This window comes from Bubalus kerabau, chromosome 12, assembly GCF_029407905.1.
Source record: "Bubalus kerabau isolate K-KA32 ecotype Philippines breed swamp buffalo chromosome 12, PCC_UOA_SB_1v2, whole genome shotgun sequence".
Classification (NCBI taxonomy): domain Eukaryota; kingdom Metazoa; phylum Chordata; class Mammalia; order Artiodactyla; family Bovidae; genus Bubalus; species Bubalus kerabau.
In genome coordinates this window covers 32,956,973-32,978,804 of record NC_073635.1, presented here as the reverse complement: position 1 = coordinate 32,978,804, position 21,832 = coordinate 32,956,973, and the positions used below count along the sequence as shown (strand labels likewise).

Here is a 21,832-nt window from a genome sequence, read left to right as displayed (position 1 = left end):
CAACTCCCGGAGCTTGCTCAAACTCATGTCCATTGAGTCAGTGATGCCATCCAACCATCTTATCCTCTGTCGTCCCCTTCTCCTCTTGCCTTCAATCTTTCCCAGCATCAGGGTCTTTTCCAGTAAGTTGGGTCTTCACATCAGGTGGCCAAAGTATTGGAGTTTCAGCTTCAGCATCAGTCCTTCCAATGAATATTTAGGACTCATTTCTTTGAGGATTGACTGGCTGGATCTCCTTGCAGTCCAAGGGACTCTCAAGAGGCTTCTCTAACACCACAGTGCAAAAGCATCAATTCTTTGGCACTCAGCTCTCTTTATGGTGCAACTCTCACATCCATACATGACTCTTGGAAAAACCATAGCTTTGACTAGACGGACCTTAGCATGAAAAAAAAGTGTGCACTGTTTACTCTGGACAAGAGAAAAGCCACTGCAATTCCAGGTGGGTTTCTTTTTCCATCCTGGGCAGGTATGTGCTAATTCCTAGCCTGAGTGCCTTGACCCACCCCAGGTTGAAATGCCCATGTTTGGTGAGAAACAGGCTTTGTATTAAAGCTGCATCTTTTTTTAAAAAAAGAAACCTGACCAAAAAGAAAGACTGACTTTCTCAGGATGCTTTCTTTTCAAGATGAGGGGGATGCTCCTTGCTGTGTCTATGCAGAGCTCACCCCAGGCTAGCACGGTTCTACGGGAGATGCCAAGGAAAGAAGATGCACTGAGTTTTTAAAATGAGACGCAGGACACATCTGTCAAACCCACAGTCCCCAAAATTATGACTTTCTCGCTGAAATAGCAAATCAACATTTAAAGAACCTTTCCTGGTTCCTAGTCCCTTTCATGGGACAAGATGATTTCTTTTCTCCACGGATACAAACAGATTTTAAAATCGGCTTGTTCAATAAAATCACCCAGATGCACTCCTGAGTGTATGTAGGCCCAGGCCCTGCAAACCCTGGAGAGGAATGACAGATAATGTACTAATAATGTGATGTATCGGGCGGGGGGGGGGGGGGGCGGCGATTCATAAAATATTTATCCTAAAGCAGAAAATGTGTCTGTCTGCCTTGTTCATTTATCAAATAATAGTTTAGGGGAATTAGGTACCAGCTGAATCCCTTAGTCAGTGTGGTTGGTCTCACCCAGAGTCCATTAGACCAGGTCATGTATCTGCTGAGGACGAGGCATCCTGTCAGCAGGGGTGCATAATGGATCATGCAAGAGAAATGGGATTAGGCAATTGAATAATTAGAGGAGCGCCCACCAGCACGGTTCTAAGTAAAGGGCCGCAGGGATTTCCATTAGAAACCTCCATTTCACTGGTTAGAAATCCATCTGGGAAAATTTGACCAATGCTGAAAGTTGGAGCCCAGTGCGGAACTAAGGAAAAAGAATCTCCCCCAGGGAGTATTCTGGCACCCAAATGCCAAAGTAGGGGTGATCTAGGAGACAAGATGCTGGCGAGCCTTGAGCCTTGCCCCCTTCCTCCACCTGAGTAGGACTCCCAAGCACCTGATTTGACGGAATTGAGCATTTCCCTAGAGAAGGGGGGGTCTGATCTGCTCCTCTGTCCTCAGGCTTGGAGCCCTCGGCCATGCCTTAGGGAAGGGCTGTGCTGTGAAGGCTGTAGCCTGGGGTTATACAACTTATACAACTGTATTCTGTCACCCTCCAAGGGCGAGACCGCCAACACTGAACATGGTGCCTGGCACATAAAGGCTGCTCAAAAATATTTAATGAGTGGGCCTCCCTGGTGGTCCAGTGGTTAAGAATCCACCCTCTGGTGCCAAGGACACAGGTTCAATCCCTGGTCTGGAAAGATCCCACATGCCATGGGGCAACTTAGCTGTGTGTCACAACTACCGAAGCCTGTGTGCCTAGAGCCCATGCTGTGCTTAGTTGCTCAGTCCTATCGGACTCTCTGTGACCCCAGGGACTGTAGCCTGCCAGGCTGGCTCTGTCCGTAGGGATGCTCCAGGCAAGAATACTGGACTGGCCCTTCTCCAGGGAATCTTCCCAACCCACGGATTGAACCCAGGTCTCCCACATTGCAGGCAAATTCTTTACCATCTGAGCTAGCAGAGAGCCCATGCTCCATCACAATAGAGGCCATCATGATGAGAAGCCCACACACCTCAACTAGAAGGTAACCCCGGCTCGCTGCAACTAGAGAAAGCCTGCATGCAGCTAAAAACATCTAGCCCAACCAAAAATAAAAACAAATATTTTAAGATATATATCTGATAAGTAAACAGCAGATGATTTTGACCTTTGCTGAATTCAGTGAGACACAAGAGAAGACAAACTGCAAAGGTGGCCCCACGCTTGACAGAGAAGTCAGTGAAAGTCGCTCGGTCGTGTTCGACTCTTTGCAACCCCGTGGACTATACAGTCCATGGAATTCTCCAGGACAGAATACTGGAGTGGGTAGCCTTTCCCTTCTTCAGTGGATCTTCCCAACCCAGGAATCGAACTGGGGTCTCCTGCATTGCAGGCAGGTTCTTTACCAACTGAGCTGTCAGGGAAGATCAGAAGCTTTTCTGCAGATACAGGCTGAGAAGAGAGTAAAATCTCAGGGCTCTTTTTAAGAAATGCAGAATGCATTTCCTCACTCAGGATGTATGGGGCAGCTACAACATGCTGGGATACAACATGAAATGCAGGCTCCCATCTAAGGAGCATTGTGTCCACTGGGGGGATGCCATGCCAGGAGAGAGGACTGTCCCCCATGCAGGGAGCCTGGGCAGGAGTCCCGCTGGTCTGGAGGACCCCAGGAGTCCAAGCCCACCTGTGTGCTGTGATGCCCGCACAAACATTCCAATGTCTTTTTAGTCCAAAGGTGTTGAGCTTTATTCCAAAAGCCACTGCTGGAAGGAGAGAAGATGTTTATTAAAGCTGCCACTATATGCAGAGGGAAAGGCAAACTCTCCTGGCCTGGGGTGGCCTCTGATCGGCTAGGGGGCCTGGGCCAAGACACCGACCTTAGGCTTTAAGCCCAGTCTCCCCAGTGTCTGGGGAGTTGACCTGTCAGCCCTCAGGTTCCTGGGATCCAGAGAAGGTCAGGGGCCCGAGTGTGCGGTGAACGTGGACTCTGAGCATATGCGGTTTGCTTTGCCCATCCCCTGGACACTAACACCAACCCTGCGGCTCTCATTCGTCAGACACATACACCTTATCGTCCACCACACGTGTTTGAGTTTGGTCACACTGGTTCTTTTATATTATAGAGAATGAGACTTAAGAAGGTGCAGCAATTTGCTCTCATCTGACAGTAAGTAATGACATAAGTGGGACTGGAACTCAGGTCTGCCTGGCACAGGGGCCTTTGGGCCTCGGGATTTGTTCAGCCTGCATAGAGGGGAAGTCCTGCATGACTGGGGACATGCTGGCTGCGTGCATATGACAGTCTCTGTGTGCCAAGCTCTGCCTGGTGGGGACATTCCCAGGCACAGGTGTTCCCAGGAGATGCCGCTGGAGACCTTCTCAGTGTGTGCAACCCATCTCCTGGATCCTTTTCGTCCTGAAAGCCAAACCCTGCAACTCCCCGTTCCATTCCCCCCAGACCCTGGCACCCACCATTCTTTCTGCCTCTGTGAACTTGACTACTCTAGGGACCTCATATAAGCGGAATCACACATTATTTGTCCTTTTGTGTCCAGCTTACTTCACTGAGCATCATGTCCTCAGGATTTATCCACTGTGTAGCCTCTGTCTAGATTTCCTTCCTTTTTTAAGGCTGAGTAATATTCCATTGTGTGTTCACACCACAGTTTGCTTATCTGTTCATCTGTTGATGGACACTTTGGTGGCTTCTACCTCTTGATTACCATGAACAATGCTGCTACACACACACACACACACACACACATATACATATATATATATATATGCTTTCTTAGATTCTTTTCCCTTATAGGTTATTACCAAATAACCTCGTTTATCTATTTTATATATAGTAGTGTGTATGTGTTAATCCCATCCTCTTAATTTATCCCCGCCTCCACCCTTCCCCTTTGGCAATCATCAGTTCGTTTTCCATGTCTGTGGGTTTTAGCAGGGCTTTCGAAGATTAACTGTTTGAACAACTGGGTTGAGGTTCTGTCCTCACTGTGGGGTGAGTGGAGGAGCAGTGTGGGTTCAAGAGCCTGGGTGTGGACTGATGCTGTGGGGGTGAATCCCACCTCTGCTGCCAGAGCTGCTATGTGACTTTGGGCAAAAGTTTATTCACCCTCTTGGCGACTCAGTTGCTTCATCCATAAAATGGGAAAGCAATAGAACATGCCTCTTGAAGTTGTTAATAGGATTAAATAAGTTATTGCACTTTTAGAATAACCCCTGACACTAAGTACATCAATACTTACTAAATATTGGCTATTATTGTCACTCAGTTTCTGCAATGATGTTTATTAAAAATTGCTCCCTTCCCCTTTGTTTTCTTTTTCCAGCTGATCCTAGTAGTTTAGGGCATGTATCTGGAATCTATGCTTTATTTGGTTGGTTATTTTTTCTGTTCTTAAGCCAATGTCACTGTCCTATTGATTATCATTTGGTTATATATTTTATAATTATCTGGGAAGTGAGTTCTGATTCTGGAGAATTTTATTTTCCTTCCCCAATGGACTGTTCTTAGCTACTTAATTTTCCAGTTGGATTCTTAGTAAAATTCCTGTGAAAATTTTTAATTAGTTTTTGAACTGTAGACTTTTTAATTAATTTTAACACAATGTAAAGGTTACTCTCCATTTACAGTTATTACAAAGTATTGGCTATACTTCCCATTGTGTATAATACATCCTATCTTACACCCAGGAGTTTGAACTTTATCTGTAACTAATTGTAGTTTTAAAAATCTTTACTGTGTTGTATCTTCGTAGCTTGAAATAGAACCCAACACCCAACTTTTTAAAACTTCCTTTATTTCTCTCACAAGAATTTTATATTTTTCTTTCAACAGATCTTGAAATTGCCACAGTATGTTAATTTCTAAGCATTTTTTTTTTTTTTTTTTTTTTGCTGTACCACACAGCATGTGGGATCTTAGTTCCCCAACCAGGGATTGAATCTGTGCCCTCTGCATTGGAAGCACAGAGTCTTAACCACTGGACCACCAGGGAAGTCCCCTTCCAAGCATATTCTTAAAGGTTCTGTGAAGGGGATTGCCTCATTCACTATGTTTTCTGTTTATCTCTTGTATATTAGAAAGCCACTGATTGTCGTAGATTTCTGTCAGTGTGTCGATTCTGGGAACCTGAATTACTTCCAGTAGTTTTCTGTTGGTGGTGGAGACAGCAAATTACAGTGTGTAGAACATGGGCTTTGGAGCAGACCAGTCAGACGTACATATATCTCCTCTCGTGACCTCTGTGAGACAGTTAGGGCAAACAGCATCTTCCCTGAGTGATGGGGGCAGCAATAGCTAGGAAGCCTTGTGCTGGAACTCTGGAACTTCTTTCTTTTTCAAAAACCATGTAAGCTACTGGGTAGACACTGAAAAGAATCAAAAGTAGCGTCTCAAAGAGATGTTTATACCTGATGTTCAGAGCAGCATTTTCCACGGTAACTAAGAGGTAGAAGAACTCAAGTGTCCCCGGATGATGGATAAACAAGATGTGGTCTATCCATACAGCAGAATATTGTTCAGCTTTAAAGAGGAAGGAAATTCTGACACATGCAAAAACATGGATGAACTCTGAGGACATTGTGCTCAGTGAAACAAGCCAGTCATAAAAGATGAATACTGTAAAATTCCACTTACACGAGGTACCTAGAGTCATCAAATTCATAGAGACAGAAAATAGAGTTGTGACTGCCAGGGGCTGGGGGAGTGGGGATATGGAGTTGTGTTTAATGGGAACAAAGTTTCACTTCTGCAAGATGCAAAGCATTCTGGAGATAGATGGTGGGGATGGTTGCCCAACAACATGACTGTACTTAAGGCCATTGAACTGTACACTTAAAAATGGTCAAGATGGGGAATTTCGTTATGTGTATTTTATCAAAATTAGAAAATAATTCTTCAACATTGTAAGTCAACTATACTCCAATAAAAAATTTTTTTAAGTAATTCTTTTAAAAATATCATAGGGCTTCTCCGGTGGCTCAGTGGTAAAGGATCCACCTGCCAATACAGGAAACACGGGTTCGATCCCTGGTCCGGGAAGATCCCACATGCTGCAGAGCAACTAAGCTTGGGCACCAAACTACTGAGCCTGTTTCCTAGAGCCCATGCTCTGCAATAAGAGAAACCACCGCAACGAGAAGCCTGTCACCGCGACTAGAGAGCAGCCCCCACTTGCTGCGGCTAGAGAAAAAGCTGCATAGCAACGAAGACCTAGCAGTCAAAAATAAATGGGTTAATTTTTTTAATAAGTAAATAATTTTTTAAAACATCATAGAAGCTGAAATTCATTCTGGAAACACATCCTTAGCAGATGGGAGTTAGTGCAATGAAACACACACTGTGCCTCAAAAAAATGTAGAGCTCAGGTCCACGAACAAACATGCAGTTGTGCAGTTTGCTGGTATGCAAGAAAAGGAATCATGTTTGCCCCTTCCTTAGGTTAGGCTGAATCTAAAACTTGACGTAGGCGTAAAGAATCAAGAATAGACAAAGAATTCTCAAAGAAGGAAAAAACAGAGGGACTTTCAGATCAAATATAAAGTCTCATTATATAGCTATAACCATAAGAAAAGAACGACATCGCCCCCCCTCCCCATGTGACACCACGCCCAGAGGTAACTTCTGATGAAGAAAGACTTAAACATGAGAAGCAAAACTTAAATAAGTGCATGAGGCAGTGTAACCTAGGCATACAGAAGAATCCCGTCAAAAATTCCCTCAAAGTACTAATTATATATGAAAAGATTGTAAATGCAACTACATTAAAATTAAGATCTCCAGGCATGAAAAGACGACATAAAGGAACTTTATATGAAATTCACAGTGGCATCCTGGCTTGGCTCTTGAAATGGCAAAAGGACATTGCTGGGGAAAGTGGTGAAGTCTGAGTGAGGTCAGGAGGACTTTGGGAGGCGGGCAGCCAGATGAGAGCCTGGAGCCCTGTCATAGCAACCAGGGGGACTGGAGTGCCAGGTACAGGAACACCGCCTCTGTCACCCTATCTGCTGCAGAGCAGGGTGGTGGACCAGGGTCTGCTGAAACAGTAGGGAAGGAGGTTCCAAAGTTTCCAGCACAGCATCTGTGCCCCAGAGGGGATTCGTAACCAAACACCTCCGGCAGCACCAGGCCACAATCTTCCCTGTGACTTTTTTCTGCTCAGAAGGACTGAAAGACACCTCCAGCGATGCGGGCTCCACAGCTAACAATGGATTAATGGGAGTGATAAATAAACAATGCTAAATCATGTCAGTTGTGTCTGACTCTTTGCAACCCCGTGGACTGTAGTCCACCAGGCTCCTCTGTCCGTGGGATCCTGCATGCAAGAATACTGGAGTAGGTAGCCATTTTCTCCTCCAGGGGATCTTCCCAACCCGGGGATCAAACCCACGTCCCTTACATCTCCTGCACTGGCAGGTGGGTTCTTGACTACTAGCACCACATGGGAAGCCCGTGTATGTGTGTGTGTGTGTGTGTGTGTGTGTGCCACAATTTCTTTACCCGTGCATCCACTAATGGAGGCATAATTGGTTGCACCAATTTACATTCCCACCAACAGTTCACAAGGGTTCCCTTTTCTCCATATCTTCACCAATACTGATTTCTTGTTTTTTGAGATATTAGCCTTCTGACAGGTGTGAGGTAAGATCTAATTGCAATTAGGATTTGCATTTTTCCCAATGATTAGTGGTCTTAGGCATATTTTCATGTACGTCTTGGCTAAGGGACTCTCAAGAGTCTTCTCCAACACTGGAGTTCAAAAGCATCAATTCTTCGGTGTTCAGATTTCCTTATGGTCCATCTCTCACATCCTTACATGACTACTGGAAAAACCATAGCTTTGACTAGACGGACTTTTGTCGGCAAAGTGATGTCTCTGCTTTTTAATATGCTGTCTATGTTGGTCATACGGAGAAGGCAATGGCACCCCACTCCAGTACTCTTGCCTGGAAAATCCCATGGATGGAGGAGCCTGGTAGGCTGCAGTCCATGGGGTCGCTAAGAGTCGGACACGACTGAGTGACTTCACTTTCACTTTTCACTTTCATGCATTGAAGAAGGAAATGGCAACCCCACTCCAGTATTCTTGCCTGGAGAATCCCAGGGATGGGGGAGCCTAGTGGGCTGCCATCTATGGGGTTGCACAGAGTCCAACACGACTGAAATGACTTAGCAGCAGCAGCAGCAGGTTGGTCATAACTTTTCTTCCAAGGAGCAAGCGTCTTTTGATTTCATGGCTGCAGTCACCATCTGCAGTGATTTTGGAGCCGAACTTGAGCTTTTTCATTGTCAGAGGAGGTCCATCTATTTGCAGGCCTCCATGCCCCATGCTCAGTGACTTACCTTCCTTGTCTGGCAGAGTAACAGGCAGACCCAGGCGTCATTACTCATCTGTTAAATAGTTCAGTTTTTATTTTGGAGGAACACTGAGTGTACATAAGAAAGGTTTGCATAGCATGAATTATTTTCCCATTGGAGATTCAGCAACTCACTCAAATGGCTTCCCAACCCACATTGTACTGAAGTATCCTGTTTGTTCCATTAAACTATTCACGGGGAGTCAACCGGGGAGCTGCTGTTATTAATTTCAATGGAAAGCTAAAAGGCGGTTCATTTTCTGTAATTGCAGGCCCACGGCCTAAAGAGCCAGCAGAAGCTTTTAATCTGAGGCATTTTCCGAGGAGGATGATCAGAATTACATGGAACGTCTTTTGAAGGTGCATAATTATGAAAACCTCAATCACATTGCCATTCAAAGAGCCCCAACTATAGATGCGGGGAACTCGCATGCCGGGAACGAGGCAAATTGCGGTCCTGGAGACTCAGGACGGAGACGCGTCCACGGGGAAGGTCGGCAGTGTTTGCACACCTTGCTGTCTCTTGCACTGTGAGGATGTGAGCTCTCGGTACCGCTCCGGAGGAGGATGGAGTGCAGCGTTCCCGTCTGGAAGATCCCCGCCGCCCGGGTGCGCACGTGCGGTCCCTCCGAGGCCTGGCCTCCTGGTCCCCGCGACGCCGGGGTCACAGGCGCTCAGGCGGGCAGGGGGGTGGGGGGGAGCGTCGCCCTCCGTTGGCTGCCATGCCAGGAGCACAGACCTCTCCCCGCCCCCAAAGAAGGAAGGACGCTAAGAGCGCAGGGGGGCGTCCCGCTGCAGCCACCTCGCTGCCTCCACTCCTGTGGGGAGGAGGAACCACGTGCAGGAGAGACGTCCGCGCTCATTCGGAACTGAAATTCAATTTACACACCACACACACACACACACACCCCACACCCCACACACGCACACACAGACCTGCCACAGGAGCGGCCCAGCAAGGGGGCCACAGACATGGGGCGTGCCCCTGACTCCCCCCGCAGGCCTGCCAGCCCTGCGCCCCAGTTCAACCTTCCTTCCCTGCCTCCCTAGGCGGGTGATGCTCAGGCCTTGGGCGGTGCAAAGTCAGTAAGGGTCACTGAACCAGCTGCGATCCAGGGTGGAGGGAAGCTGAGGGACAAACAGGAGAAAACGCGGGGGATCCGCAGGGATTGTCTCAGGCAGGTCTCCCAGGAGAGCAGGGGTCAAGCCCCACAGGCAGCTGGAGACCAGCAGGTGATGGGTCCGCAGCCTTAACCTAAGTTAGGCTAAGGAAAAGTGAAGAAAAAAAAGTGAAGGAGTGAGTCACTCAGTTGTGTCCTACTCTTTGTGACCCTGTTGTCTGTAGCCCATCAGGATCCTCTGTCCATGGAATTCTCCAGGCAAGAATACTGGAGTGGGTTGCCACACCAGTAAAGATCCTCCAGGGGATCTTTCCCACCCAGGGTTCAAATCCGAATCTCTCACTGTCTCCTGCATTGGCAGGCGGGTTTTTTACCATCTGAGCCACCAGGGAAGCCCTGCTGACTCCTCAGGTCACTGAATAAAGTCCAGATTCCTTAGCCTGGTGGCTCAGACCATAAAGAATCGGCCTGCCATGCAGAAGACCTGTGTTGGATCCCTGGGTTGGAAAGATCCCCTGGAGGAGGGCATGGCAACCCACTCCAATATTCTTGCCTGGAGAATCCCATGGACAGAAAAGCCTGGTAGGTTACAGCCTATGGGATCTCAAAGAGTCAGACACGACTGAGTGACTAACACTGAGGAGCCAGCAGCAGCTTTCGAGCTGGGGAGTGATTGACCAGGTCTGGCCGGGCCTTGGCTGTCACCACGGCGGCACGCAGGGAGGGGGCAGTTTCTCCACCATGCAGCTGGGGAAATATGAGGCAAACACTCACGCCCATGGGTGCTCAGTGGAAAATGTTTTTCAGGTGGCTGCTACTGCTGCTAAAGTCACTTCAGTCGTGTCCGACTCTGTGTGACCCCATAGACATCAGCCCACGAGGCTCCCCCGTCCCTGGGATTCTCCAGGCAAGAACACTGGAGTGGGTTGCCATTTCCTTCTCCAGCGCAGGAAAGTGAAAAGTGAGAGTGAAGTCGCTCAGTCGTGTCCGACTCTTAGCGACCCCATGGACTGCAGCCCACCAGGTTCCTTCATCCATGGGATTTTCCAGGCAAGAGTACTAGAGTGGGGTGCCATTGCCTTCTCCATTTTCAGGTGGAGATGGCTATATTTCTGCAGTTCTCCAGGTCTTATACTGCATTTCAGTGTCAGGTTCTTCATGTGTGCAATCTCGGAGTTCTGAAGTATGCTTGAGGCTTTCCAAGACACGGTTAAGGTCAGTGCTAAGAGCAGAGGTTGAGAAGAGGCCTCCAAGGACATTCTCCTGGTTAGAAATTAAAATGAGACATTTTGACAGCAAAGAGCTCCGATATGCAGGATGGGCTGAACTCTTTAGGTTGGACACTATAAACCAAGAAAGCCAATCTTTTTCAGAATCAAGGACAAGAGGCAGTTACAACATAGACTTAGCATAGTTTGCAACCTTGCTGCTCTCCTTCTCAGCAGAACTTTAACTCCTGGCTTCTCCGAGCTCCAGCAGAACAGGACCATCTTTTCTTCTGACTTGGTCTGTATTTTTCCATTTGCCAGTTTGGGGCAAATAAGCCATTGGACCTCAGTTTTCTTCAGCTGTGAAATGGGAATAATCTGTACTGAACAGACCCCATAAGGTGCCTCTGAGAATCAAATGGAAAATGTGTGATACATGCAGAAAGTATGAAAGTGAAGCTATGATATGTATGAAAAATTATTAGACGTGTGGGCTTCATTGGTGTCTTGCACTTGAACGTGTGGAGAGACAAAAACCAGCGAATTTGCCTAGAAATGATGTCCGAATGGGTAAGCGAAAATAGATACACCACACCTGTGTTTCCTGTGCAGACTCACAGTTCCAGTTTCAAATGGCCAGTGACAGCTTTTTTTTTTTCCTCACTTCCAAACTTTTCTGTTGGTTGCTTTGTTGCTGTTAAAATGTCAAACATCCCTTACTCCCTTCTGTTCCCTTATTTCCATACGTTCTTCCTTGTTTGCTGGACAGTTTGAAAGAAGATCCCAGATGTCATGTCATTTTGTCCACAGATACCTGCATGTCCGCCAAATGTCTTGCCAGTGCAGCCCGCATCTTCCTTGGGGGGCTCTATCCCCTCCCTTGCCCTCAGCCCTGGGTCTTCCCAGCCTCAGCCCACTGTGGAGTGTGTTCTCATAAAAGTCACCGAGGATGTGATCCAGAGATGGCATCACAGTCTCATCCTCTGCTTCCCACCCTGGTGAATGGAAATGGGTGAGCCAGGCACTGTCGGGTGTGGCAACCGACCCCCACTCCTGCAGGAGCTCACAGCCCCTGGGGGCACAGCCCGAAGGACCAAGGGCACTGGAGGGACAAGCAGGAACGGTGAGGGGCGGGCAGGGCTGCAGGCGGGGGGTCAGAACTGGACAGGCCATTCTGCAAGCCTGGCATTGGGGCTGGGCTGGAAGTATCCGCAGGGCTTGAGGGGCTGGGCTGGGGTGTCCGTGGAGGGGTCAGTGCAAGCACAGCCCGGCCAGGGCAGATCTCGGCAACACGTAGGGAACAGGATGCAGGTCTGTGATTCCAGGTGCGTGAGTGATCCTGCAGATCAGTGCATCGTGTTCAGGAAACACGCACTATTTGGGGAGTAGACGAAAGCTTGAGTTCAAAGGAATCTACAGTAGAGAACTCACTTGCAGCACGATTCCTGCTCATTCTCTCGGTGTCAAGGCGGCATCACCTCTTTGCGACATGCTTCACCGTTCTACACGCACCATCTCTAGAGAGGGCAGCCATCTAGTGAGGTGAGTGGTGTTCTCCTTTGACACATGAGACGCTGAGGTCAGAGATTGAGAACTGCCCCCTCTTCTTGGGGAGGCAGTGGCCACAGCAGATCTAGGGCTCTGGCTCCATCCCCTGTGAGGAGCAGATACCCTCGCTCTAGGTTAGTGTCGTGTGTGGACCGGCCTCCGTCGGTGCTCCTGCTGCAGAGCCTGAGTAAGAAGTGTGTGTGTGTGGCGGGGGGAGGGGGGTCCACAGCATGCCCCAAGCTGGAGCCTCTACGTCACCACTGCTGTCCTGGAGTGAGGTCGCCTGTGAAGGGATAGAAGCTTCCCGTGGTCAGTACACAGTTGACACATAGCACCCAACCTGCAACAGCAGCCCTGTGTGTCTCCTTAGAGAGACCTCCCCGACCCCCTCTCCACCCAGTGCATTTCCATCTCATGTTCTCCAGGTACCTGGCTTAACTGTCTTCATAGCATTCATCACCATCTAAAATTACTTTATCCCTTCATTTGATTGTTTGTTATTCCCCTCTGTAGAATATAAGCTCAGGAGGTAGCTTTGTGTTGGTAACTGGTGGATTCTGAGCATAGTACCTGGCCTACGGTAGATGCTCAATAAATATTTTCTGGGTGAAAAGAGGAATCAGTATTTTTTGTATGGTACCTGCCTGATATTCATTTAGATATTAAAAGTAGATATTCATTTAGATATTAAATGGAGAGACTCACACCCCAAATTTCCCAAATACACCCAAATTTCCACACTTTAGCTGGGAAGAGGGACAGGGACAAACTCTAATAAACTCTAATAAAAAAGCCACTTACACTTAGAAATGAAGTAGTGAGGTCCCTGTCATGGGAACATTCAAGCAGGTGTTAGATAACCATTTTATAGACGTGATTCCCATACCAGAAACAATTTTAAGGTTCTATGATTTGGGGGTCAATAGTGGGGAGAATCCCAGGGACGGGGGAGCCTGGTGGGCTGCCGTCTCTGGGGTCGCACAGAGTCGGACACGACTGAAGCGACTTAGCAGCAGCAGCAGCAGCAGGGATAGACTTTAGTATATAGGGTGTGGGGACTTGATAGACACAAGGACATAATATTCTTTGAAATGACTTTATGGATGAGAGTGAACCATGGGTCAGTTCAGTTCAGTTGCTCAGTCATGTCCAACTCTTTGCAACCCTATGGACTAAGCTCGCCAGGCCTCTCTGTCCATCACCAACTCCCAGAGTTTGTTCAAGCTCGTGTCCATTGAGTCAGTGATGCCATTCAACCATCTCATCTTCTGTCGTCCCCTTCTCCTCCTGCCCTCAATCTTTCCCAGCATCAGGGTCTTTTCTAATGAGTCGGCTCTTCGCATCAGGTAGCCAAAGTATTGGAGTTTCAGCTTCAGCATCAGTCCTTCCAATGAACATTCAGGACTGATCTCCTTTAGGATGGACTGGTTGGATCTCCTTGCTGTCCAAGGGACTCTTAAGAGTCTTCTCCAACACCACAGTTCAAAAGCATCAATTCTTCGGCACTCAGCTTTCTTTATAGTCCAACTCTCACATCCACACATGACTACTGGAAAAACCATAGCTTTGAAGACAGACATTTGTTGGCAAAGGAATGTCTCTGCTGTTTAATATGCTGTCTAGGTTGCTCTTCAAAGGAGCAAGCGTCTTTTAATTTCATGCAGTCACCATCTGCAGTGATTTTGGAGCCCCCCAAAATAAAGTCTGTCACTGTTTCCACTGTTTCCCCATATATTTGCCATGAAGTGATGGGACCAGATGCCATGATCTTAGTTTTCTGAATGTTGAGCTTTAAGCCAACTTGTTCACCCTCCTCTTTCACTTTCATCAAGAGGCTCTAGCTCTTCTTCGCTTTCTGCCATAAGGGTGGTGTCATCTGCATATCTGAGGTTACTGATATTTCTTCTGGCAATCTTGATTCCAGCTTGTGCTTCATCCAGCCCAGCGTTTCTCATGATGTACTCTGCATATAAGTTAAATAAGCAGGGTGACAATATGCAGCCTTGACGTACTCCTTTCCCAATTTAGAACCAGTCTGTTGTTCTATGTCCAGTTCTAACTGTTGCTTCCTGACCTGCATACAGATTTCTCAAGAGGCAGGTCAGGTGGTCTGGTATTACCATCTCTTTCAGAATTTTCCACAGTTTATTGCAGTCCACACAGTAAAAGGCTTTGGCATAGTCAATAAAGCAGAAATAGATGTTTTTCTGAAATTCTCTAGCTTTTTCAATGAGCCAACAGATGTTGGCAATTTGATCTCTGGTTCCTCTGCCTTTTCTAAAACCAGCTTGAACATCTGGAAATTCATGGTTCATGTACTGTTGAAGCCTGGCCTGGAGAATTTTGAGCATTACTTTACTAGCGTGTGAGATGATTGCAATTGTGTGGTAGTTTGAGCATTCTTTGGCATTGCCTTTCTTTGGGATTGGAATGAAAACTGACCTTTTCCAGTCCTGTAGCCCCTGCTGAGTTTTCCAAATTTGCTGGCATACTGAGTGCAGCATCATCTTTTAGGATTTGAAATAGCTCAACTGGAATTCCATCACCTCCACTAGCTTTGTTCATAGTGATGATTCCTAAGGCCCACTTGACTTTGCATTCTAGGATGTCTGGCTCTAGGTGAGTGATCACACCATCGTGATTATCTGGGTCATGAAGATCTTTTTTGTATAGTTCTGTGTATTCTTGCTACGTCTTCTTAGTATCTTCTGCTTCTGTTAGGTCCATACCATTTCTGTCTTTTATTGTGCCCATCTTTGCATCAAATGTTCCCTTGGTATCCCTAATTTTCTTGAAGAGATCTGTAGTCTTTCCTGTTCTATTGTTGTCCTTTATTGCTTTGCACTGATCACTGAGGAAGGCTTTCTTATCTCTCTTTGCTATTCTTTGGAACTCTGCATTCAAATGGGTGTATCTTTCCTTTTCTCCTTTGCTTTTCACTCTCTTCTTTTCACAGCTATTTGTAAGGCCTCCTCAGACAACCATCTTGCTTTTTTGCATTTCTTTTTCTTGGGAATGGTCTTGATCCCTGTCTCCTATACAATGTCACAAACCTCCCTCCATAGTTCTTCAGGCACTCTATCAGATCTAATCCCTTGAATCTATTTCTCACATCTACTGTATAATCATAAGAGATTTGATTTAGGTCATACCTGAATGGTCTAGTGGTTTTCCCTACTTTCTTCAATTTAAGTCTGAATTTGGCAATAATTCCAAGATCATGATCCAGAGTTCATGATCTGAGCCACAGTCAGCTCCCAGTCTTGTTTTTGCTGACTGTATAGAGCTTCTCCATCTTTGGCTGCAAAGAATATAATTAATCTGATTTCTGTATTGACCATCTGGTGATGTCCACATGTAGAGTCTTCTCTTGTGTTGTTGGAAGAGGGTTTTCTTGGCAAAACTCTATTAAGCCTTTGCCCTGCTTCATTCTGTACTCCAAGGCCAAATTTGCCTCTTACTCCAGGTGTTTCTTAACTCTCTACTTTTGCATTCCAGCCCCTTAATGAAAAGGACATCTTTTTTGGGTGTTAATTCTAGAAGGTTTTGTAGGTCATCATAGATCCATTCAACTTTAGCTTCTTCAGCATTACTGGTCGGGGCATAGACTTGGATTACTGTGATATTGAATGGTTTGCCTTGGAAACGAACAGAGATCATTCTGTTGTTTTTGAGATTGCGTGGAAGATTGCATTTCGGACTCTTTAGGCCTGCGCAGAACTGTAAACCTCACCTTCCAATCACCTTTCCCCTTGCCCACAGCCCCCACGCCCGAGCGCCTACCTTTCCATCCCTCTTCACGTGAACACCTCACCCCTCGCCTTCGGTGGAACAGGTCTGAGGCTTGGTCTGCCATCTTCTTGCTTCGATACCTTGTGGATAACCCCCACTTGGCTGCACACCCCGGCGTCCCTGTGTTGTGGCTCCCCATGTGGCAGGCACCCGGACCTGGTTCATTTCTGTAACAAGGTGAGACAGGAGCTCTTTTTCCCTGAGAACATTTATAAATTATGCGCAGGCCAACTCTGCTGTTGGCTGGGTCCACAGGCTGGGTCCCAGGAGCAGGAGGCTGGGGAGGGTGTGGATCTGCACAAACGGCCCGGGGAGAGGCAGGGGCCAGTCCACACCTCCCGTGACCTTGGACACTCTCAGGTTGGTTCTGAGTCCTGGGCGACAGAGTACTGTTTCATTGAATCTAAGCAAAGTGGAGAAAAACTTTGCTTTTTAACAGCTGCCTCCACTCTTGGAGCCTCCCGTTGGGTAGTCGTTGCTTCTCTTCCATCAGAGTCTAAGCAGCAGCGCTTGCCCGGCCTTTCTAGGACTGGTGACCAGTCTGTGGGCAGTGCCAGGAGGTGTGGTTGTTGGTTCATCCCTAAACCCGAAGCTCTTGGGGAAGCAGGTGAGAACTGATCGAAGTTGGTAAATAGGCCAGCTTTCATGACTTGCAGGTGAGAGGGAACAGAGCTGGGGGAGTTTTCTGTGCTCACTGCGGGGTGGGGGTGTGTGTGTGTGCAGCGCCCTCCGGGTGGGAAGTGTGCCCCGGCCCACGGGCAGGGGTGGCAGGGCCCCCATGGGCTGCTGGTCTGCTGCGCTGAAGAAGTTTCTCCATCTCTTGCTTAGCTCTGTACAGACAGACCCTGGGCCCTGAGCGTCTGTACCTTACTTCCAGAGAGGTTCCACGTTGCCATAGAAACTAATTGGTAGCTTAGTTAAATGGCACAGATTTACACTACAAAATAGCAAAGAGCTTTCTAATAAGGACTCTGAGGAGCTGAAACCTTCCCTTCAGGCAAAGAGACTGACAGGAAAAGCTCCCTTTCTGAATTCCCAGCCTGCGACTAGGCGGCAGTCTAGTGACTTGACTCCACCAAGCTGGTGGAGTCTCTAGGGCTTCGTGTATCACCGAGTGCAGACAAACAGAGGAGAGTCTGGGTTATGAAAGAGGTAGTCAGGTGTTCTAAGGCAGTGATTCAGACCCGTCTGTGTCTCATGCACACATAGGTGCTAGATAAAATTCTTCTTTAAAAAAACCACGTGGAAAAGAGACCCTTCAATCACTTGAAGGTGCTTGGGTATTTAAGGCAATTTAACCAGTGTATGTCTGCATGCAGCTTCAACACCCCGCCCTCCACTTATCTGACACCTTGACTTCACTTGGCACTTTAAGAACAGTTATCTTACTTAAGCTCTAAGCTTTAATACTGCAAACTGGTTAAATCTGAATGAATGGAGTTTCACTCTACATGGTAGAGTTTACTGCACCACTAGAGTTTCAGGCAGGATAAATGGGATGATGCGGCCTTAGAAGCTATCCAGGGTGGTTAACTTCAGATTTCATTTTAACTATCCATTTGAGAGGCTTCCCTGGTGGTTCAGTGGTAAAGAATACACCTGCCAGTGCAGGAGATGCACGTTCAACCCTTCAGTTGGGAAGATCCCCTGGAGAAAGGAATGGTAACCCACTGTAGTATTTTTGCCTGGAGAACCCCATGGACAGAGGAGCCTGGGAGGGCTACAGTCAATGGGGTCACAAAGAGCCAGACGCGACTGAGCACGCATGCACACATCCATTTGAGAAATCATAAAGCAGCAGTCCACTTTAACACACAGGAGAATGGAAATCGGGAAGGTGCAGCAATAGAATTTGGAGGCGCCGTGGTCTTGTAGGGCTCCGTGGTCTGAAAACCAACCCTCCAGATCTGCCTCCCGACTCTTCCTATGGGACCTGTCTCTGGGCTTAACACAAGCTGTCCTTGCTCTGGACAAGCTGCTGACAATGATCTATGCAACTGCCCCCTCCCCCGCATCCCCTGCAAATGAAAAAACTGCTTTAGTGACTTCATACAGCTTGGAAGCTGGCAACGAAGTGACCACGGCACTGCACTCACACTTCTCTGAAACCTCTCCTGACATCTGGGCTGTAGCACCAGCTGCCAGATCGTCTAGGTCAGCAGTCCCCAACCTTTTTGGCATCAAGGACTGATTTTGTAGATGACAATTTTTTTTTTTTAAATTTATTTCCTTTTGGCTGTCCTGAGTCTTCATTGCTGTGGGTGGGTTTTCCCTAGTTGCCACAAGAGGGGGCTACTCTTCTCACCTAGGCCGCTTCTCTTGTAGAGCATGGGCTCTAGGCCCATGGGTGTTGTTTCTCTGGGGCGTGTGGAATCTTCCCAGACCAGGGATGAAACCCGTGTCCCCTGCATTGGCAGGCAGATTTCTTTCCACTATGCCACCAGGGAAGTCCCATGGAGGACAATCTTTCCACAGACTAGGGTAGGGAGGTGGTTTTGGGATGATTCAAACATTTATTGTGCAATTTATTTCTATTGTTATTACATGGGCTCCACTTCAGATCATCAGGCATTAGATGCTGGACGCTGGGGACCTCTGGGCTGGGTCAATATGTTGCCTTTATTCCCCTTCTGGCCTGTTTCCTGCATGTGTTCTTTTTTTTTTTTTTTTTTAAGGTATAATTGTCCTGCAACTTTAGCTTCAGGTGTACAAGATTTGACATTTGTATACATTGCAGAATGACCACAGTAAGTCTTGTTAATGTCATCACTGTGCATGGTTAGAACATTTTTCCCTGTGAGGAGAACTTTTAAGATCTACTTGCTCAGCAGCTCTCAAATAGAGAAATAGTATTAACTATAGTCGCCATGCTGCACTTTCCATCCTCATGACTTATTTTTAAATATTTTTTTAAATTTTATTTTGGAATATAGTGGGGCTTCCCAGGTGGTGCTAGTGGTAAAGAACCCACCTGCCAATGCAGGAGACATAAGAGATGTGGGTTTGATCCCTGGGTCAGGAAGATCCCTTGAAGGAGGGCATGGCAACCCACTCCAGTATTCTTGCCTAGAGAATCCCATGAACAGAGGAGCCTAGCGGGCTACAGTCCATGGGGTCACAGAGAGTTGGACACGACTGAAACGACTTAGCACACATAGGTTGTTTTACAGTGTCGTTTCTGCTGTATCAACACAGTGAATCAGCTATGTGTATACAAATATCCCCTCCCTCTGAAGCCTCCCCCGCCCCCCGACTTATTTTACAACTCCAAGTTTACACCGTTTGATCCCTTTCACCTGTTTCTCCCACACCTGCACCCCAACTCGGGCAGTCTGTTTTAACATTCCACATATGAGATGGTTTGGTATTTGTTTTCTCTCTGACTTATTTCACTTAGCAAGATGCCCTTGGGGGTCCATCCATGCTGCCCCATATGGGAAGATCTATTTATTACAGCTGAACCATATTTCACTGTTTACATACACCGTCTTCAGCCACTGATGGACAGGTAGGTGGTTTACAGGTCTTGGCTTTTGTGAATAGTGTGGTGGTGAAGATGGGGGTGTCAGTAATTTTTCTCCTCGTGTTCCTTGTGGGACATGATGGTAATAAGAACCACTACTAATGGTAGAACTACTACTCACGGTGCTGGTGTCAGCTTTTCTGTATTTCATGTAGTTATAAACTAAATCTAAACAAATCCTGTCTGTTCAGAACAATCATAACGATGAACTGGAGAAGACAAGGAGGGACCACAACAGTGGTCCCCATGTTAGACTGCAGGGGTGACTGGAGTCGACAGTACAGGAGGGACAGAGCTTGGGGGTGGAGGGAGGCTTGGAGGGAAGAGCACTTCACTGTGAGAAGCCGGACACACTTGGGCCAGGAGGTCAAGGGCAGCAGCGGGGTTCATAAACCCTGTTGACAGCAGGTACCTTCGACGGGACATGGGGACATGGTGCTCTTACTACCCCAAACCACAACCCACCTAATCACGAGGAACAGCAGACAATGCTGATGGAGCATGTTCTACAATGTCCCTGACCATCCTCTTCAACACTTTCAAGAGCCTCCTAAACAAGGGAAGTCGAGAGGAGCCTCACAGCCAAGGAAAGCCTAAGGAGACTTGACAACTGGTGGTTCATGGGACCCTGAAGCAGAAAAGCCCAGGAGGCCCACATTTTCCCTCTGGGATAACTTGGGTTCTTCAGAAGGTACAGAATCTGGTATTTAATGTCTAGTTTTAAAAACTGCTTGATCTGCCTGATAAGTTTTCCAGTGCACATCCATGTCTGTTAAAAGTTTTGTTGTCGCTCAGTTGTGTCCAACTCTTTGCGACGCCATGGACTGCAGCACACCAGGCCTCCCTGTCCTTCACCATCTCCAGGAGTTTGCTCAAACTCACGTCCATTGAGTCAGTGATGCCATGCAACCATCTCACCCTTGGTCAACCCTTTCTCCTCCTGCCCTCAATCTGTCCCAGCATCAGGGTCTTTTCCAGTGAGTCGGCTAGTAAAATCTTTTAGAAGACAGGAGCTCACCCTGAGAGATTGATAATGATTTCTCAAGTTGATGTCACTTGAGCCAGGCCAGCCACAGTGATGCAGGAAGGTAGGGGGTGGGTATGGGTGGTGGGTTAGCAGAGAGGCAGAGAAGGCCAGGGCCAGGTGTTGGGGAGCCTGTCACATGGGGCTGTCATTCTGACAACACAGAACCAGTGGTCTTGTGAACGGGGTGAGGACGTGGTCGGTGATGACTGGGGTTGGGGTTTAAAGTTACGCTGATGGAGGGGAGTCTGGATTTAAAGAGTGGAAGCAGGCAAGTGCTTGGGAAAACATGTTTCAGGTTTGGAATTCAGGGGCCCTATAGCAGTAGGGCTTCCCTGGTGGCTCAGAGGTTAAAGCATCTGCCTGCAATGCAGGAGACCTAGGTTCAATCCCTGGGTCGGGAAGATCCCCTGGAGAAGGAAATGGCAACCCACTCCAGTATTCTTGCCTGGAAAATCCCATGGGCAGAGGAGCCTGGTGGGCTACAGTCCACGGTGGGTGGCAAAGAGTCAGACACGACTAAGCGACTTCACTTCACATAGGAGTAGGATGCTTGGTCTACAGACTATAGGAGTTACAGGGCATCAGCGTGTTCAGAATGCCAAGGTGGCGATCAAAGATGGTGCTTAGAACTATGCCTGGAAGTAGGTGATCGGAGCCATAAATACCAACACAAAGGCCTGCTGAGAGTCATCACATGGAGGTTCATTCTCTTGAAAGTGGGGAGTGGAGATGGAAGTGGGCAGCATTCAAGCTATGCCTCCAAATATGGGACCATGTGAGCAGGCAGAGAAGGGACAGCATTACAGGGACACAAGAGGGAAGATGACCAGCGTGCGTGAGGGTGGGACCTGGGGCACCTGCTGGAGTGATGGGGGTAAGTGTGGCTGCAGAGCCATAGAAATCCTGACTGAGGTTGGACCAGAGGCCTCGGTTTGAGCTTACTAGGAAACTGGGAACCAACTTTCAAATAAAAATAACCTTTTTTTTTAAATGCAGGCAGTACCCAAAGTTCTATAAGGATGGAAACCCCAGTGAGGACCACCTGAGAGGTGCTGTGAGAGGAAGGGGTAAGGAGACCAGCGTTGCGTCCAACAGAAATGCAAGGTGAGCCACCCTCGAGATTTACTTTCCTAGTAACCAC

The 21,832-nt window shown here is 47.6% G+C and overlaps 1 protein-coding gene across 6 annotated transcripts in view; it reads left to right on the top strand.

Moving 5' to 3' along the window:
- LOC129624485 (uncharacterized) overlaps nt 1–21,832 on the top strand; it is a 93,396-nt gene that overhangs the window by 21,988 nt on the left and 49,576 nt on the right. For 2 of the 6 annotated variants that reach the window (XR_008700981.1, XR_008700982.1), the window contains exons 3-4: nt 8,745–8,832; nt 21,688–21,795. Coding sequence is in view for 1 of the 6 variants with exons in the window: in XM_055542486.1 (XP_055398461.1) it covers nt 21,688–21,795 (108 nt within the window). In the remaining 5 variants the exon portion in view is untranslated. Of the gene's footprint in view, nt 1–6,081; nt 6,953–8,744; nt 10,070–21,687; nt 21,796–21,832 lie in introns of those variants that run through there. The other 4 variants (XR_008700979.1, XM_055542486.1, XR_008700980.1 and 1 more) reach the window with 3 other exon arrangements.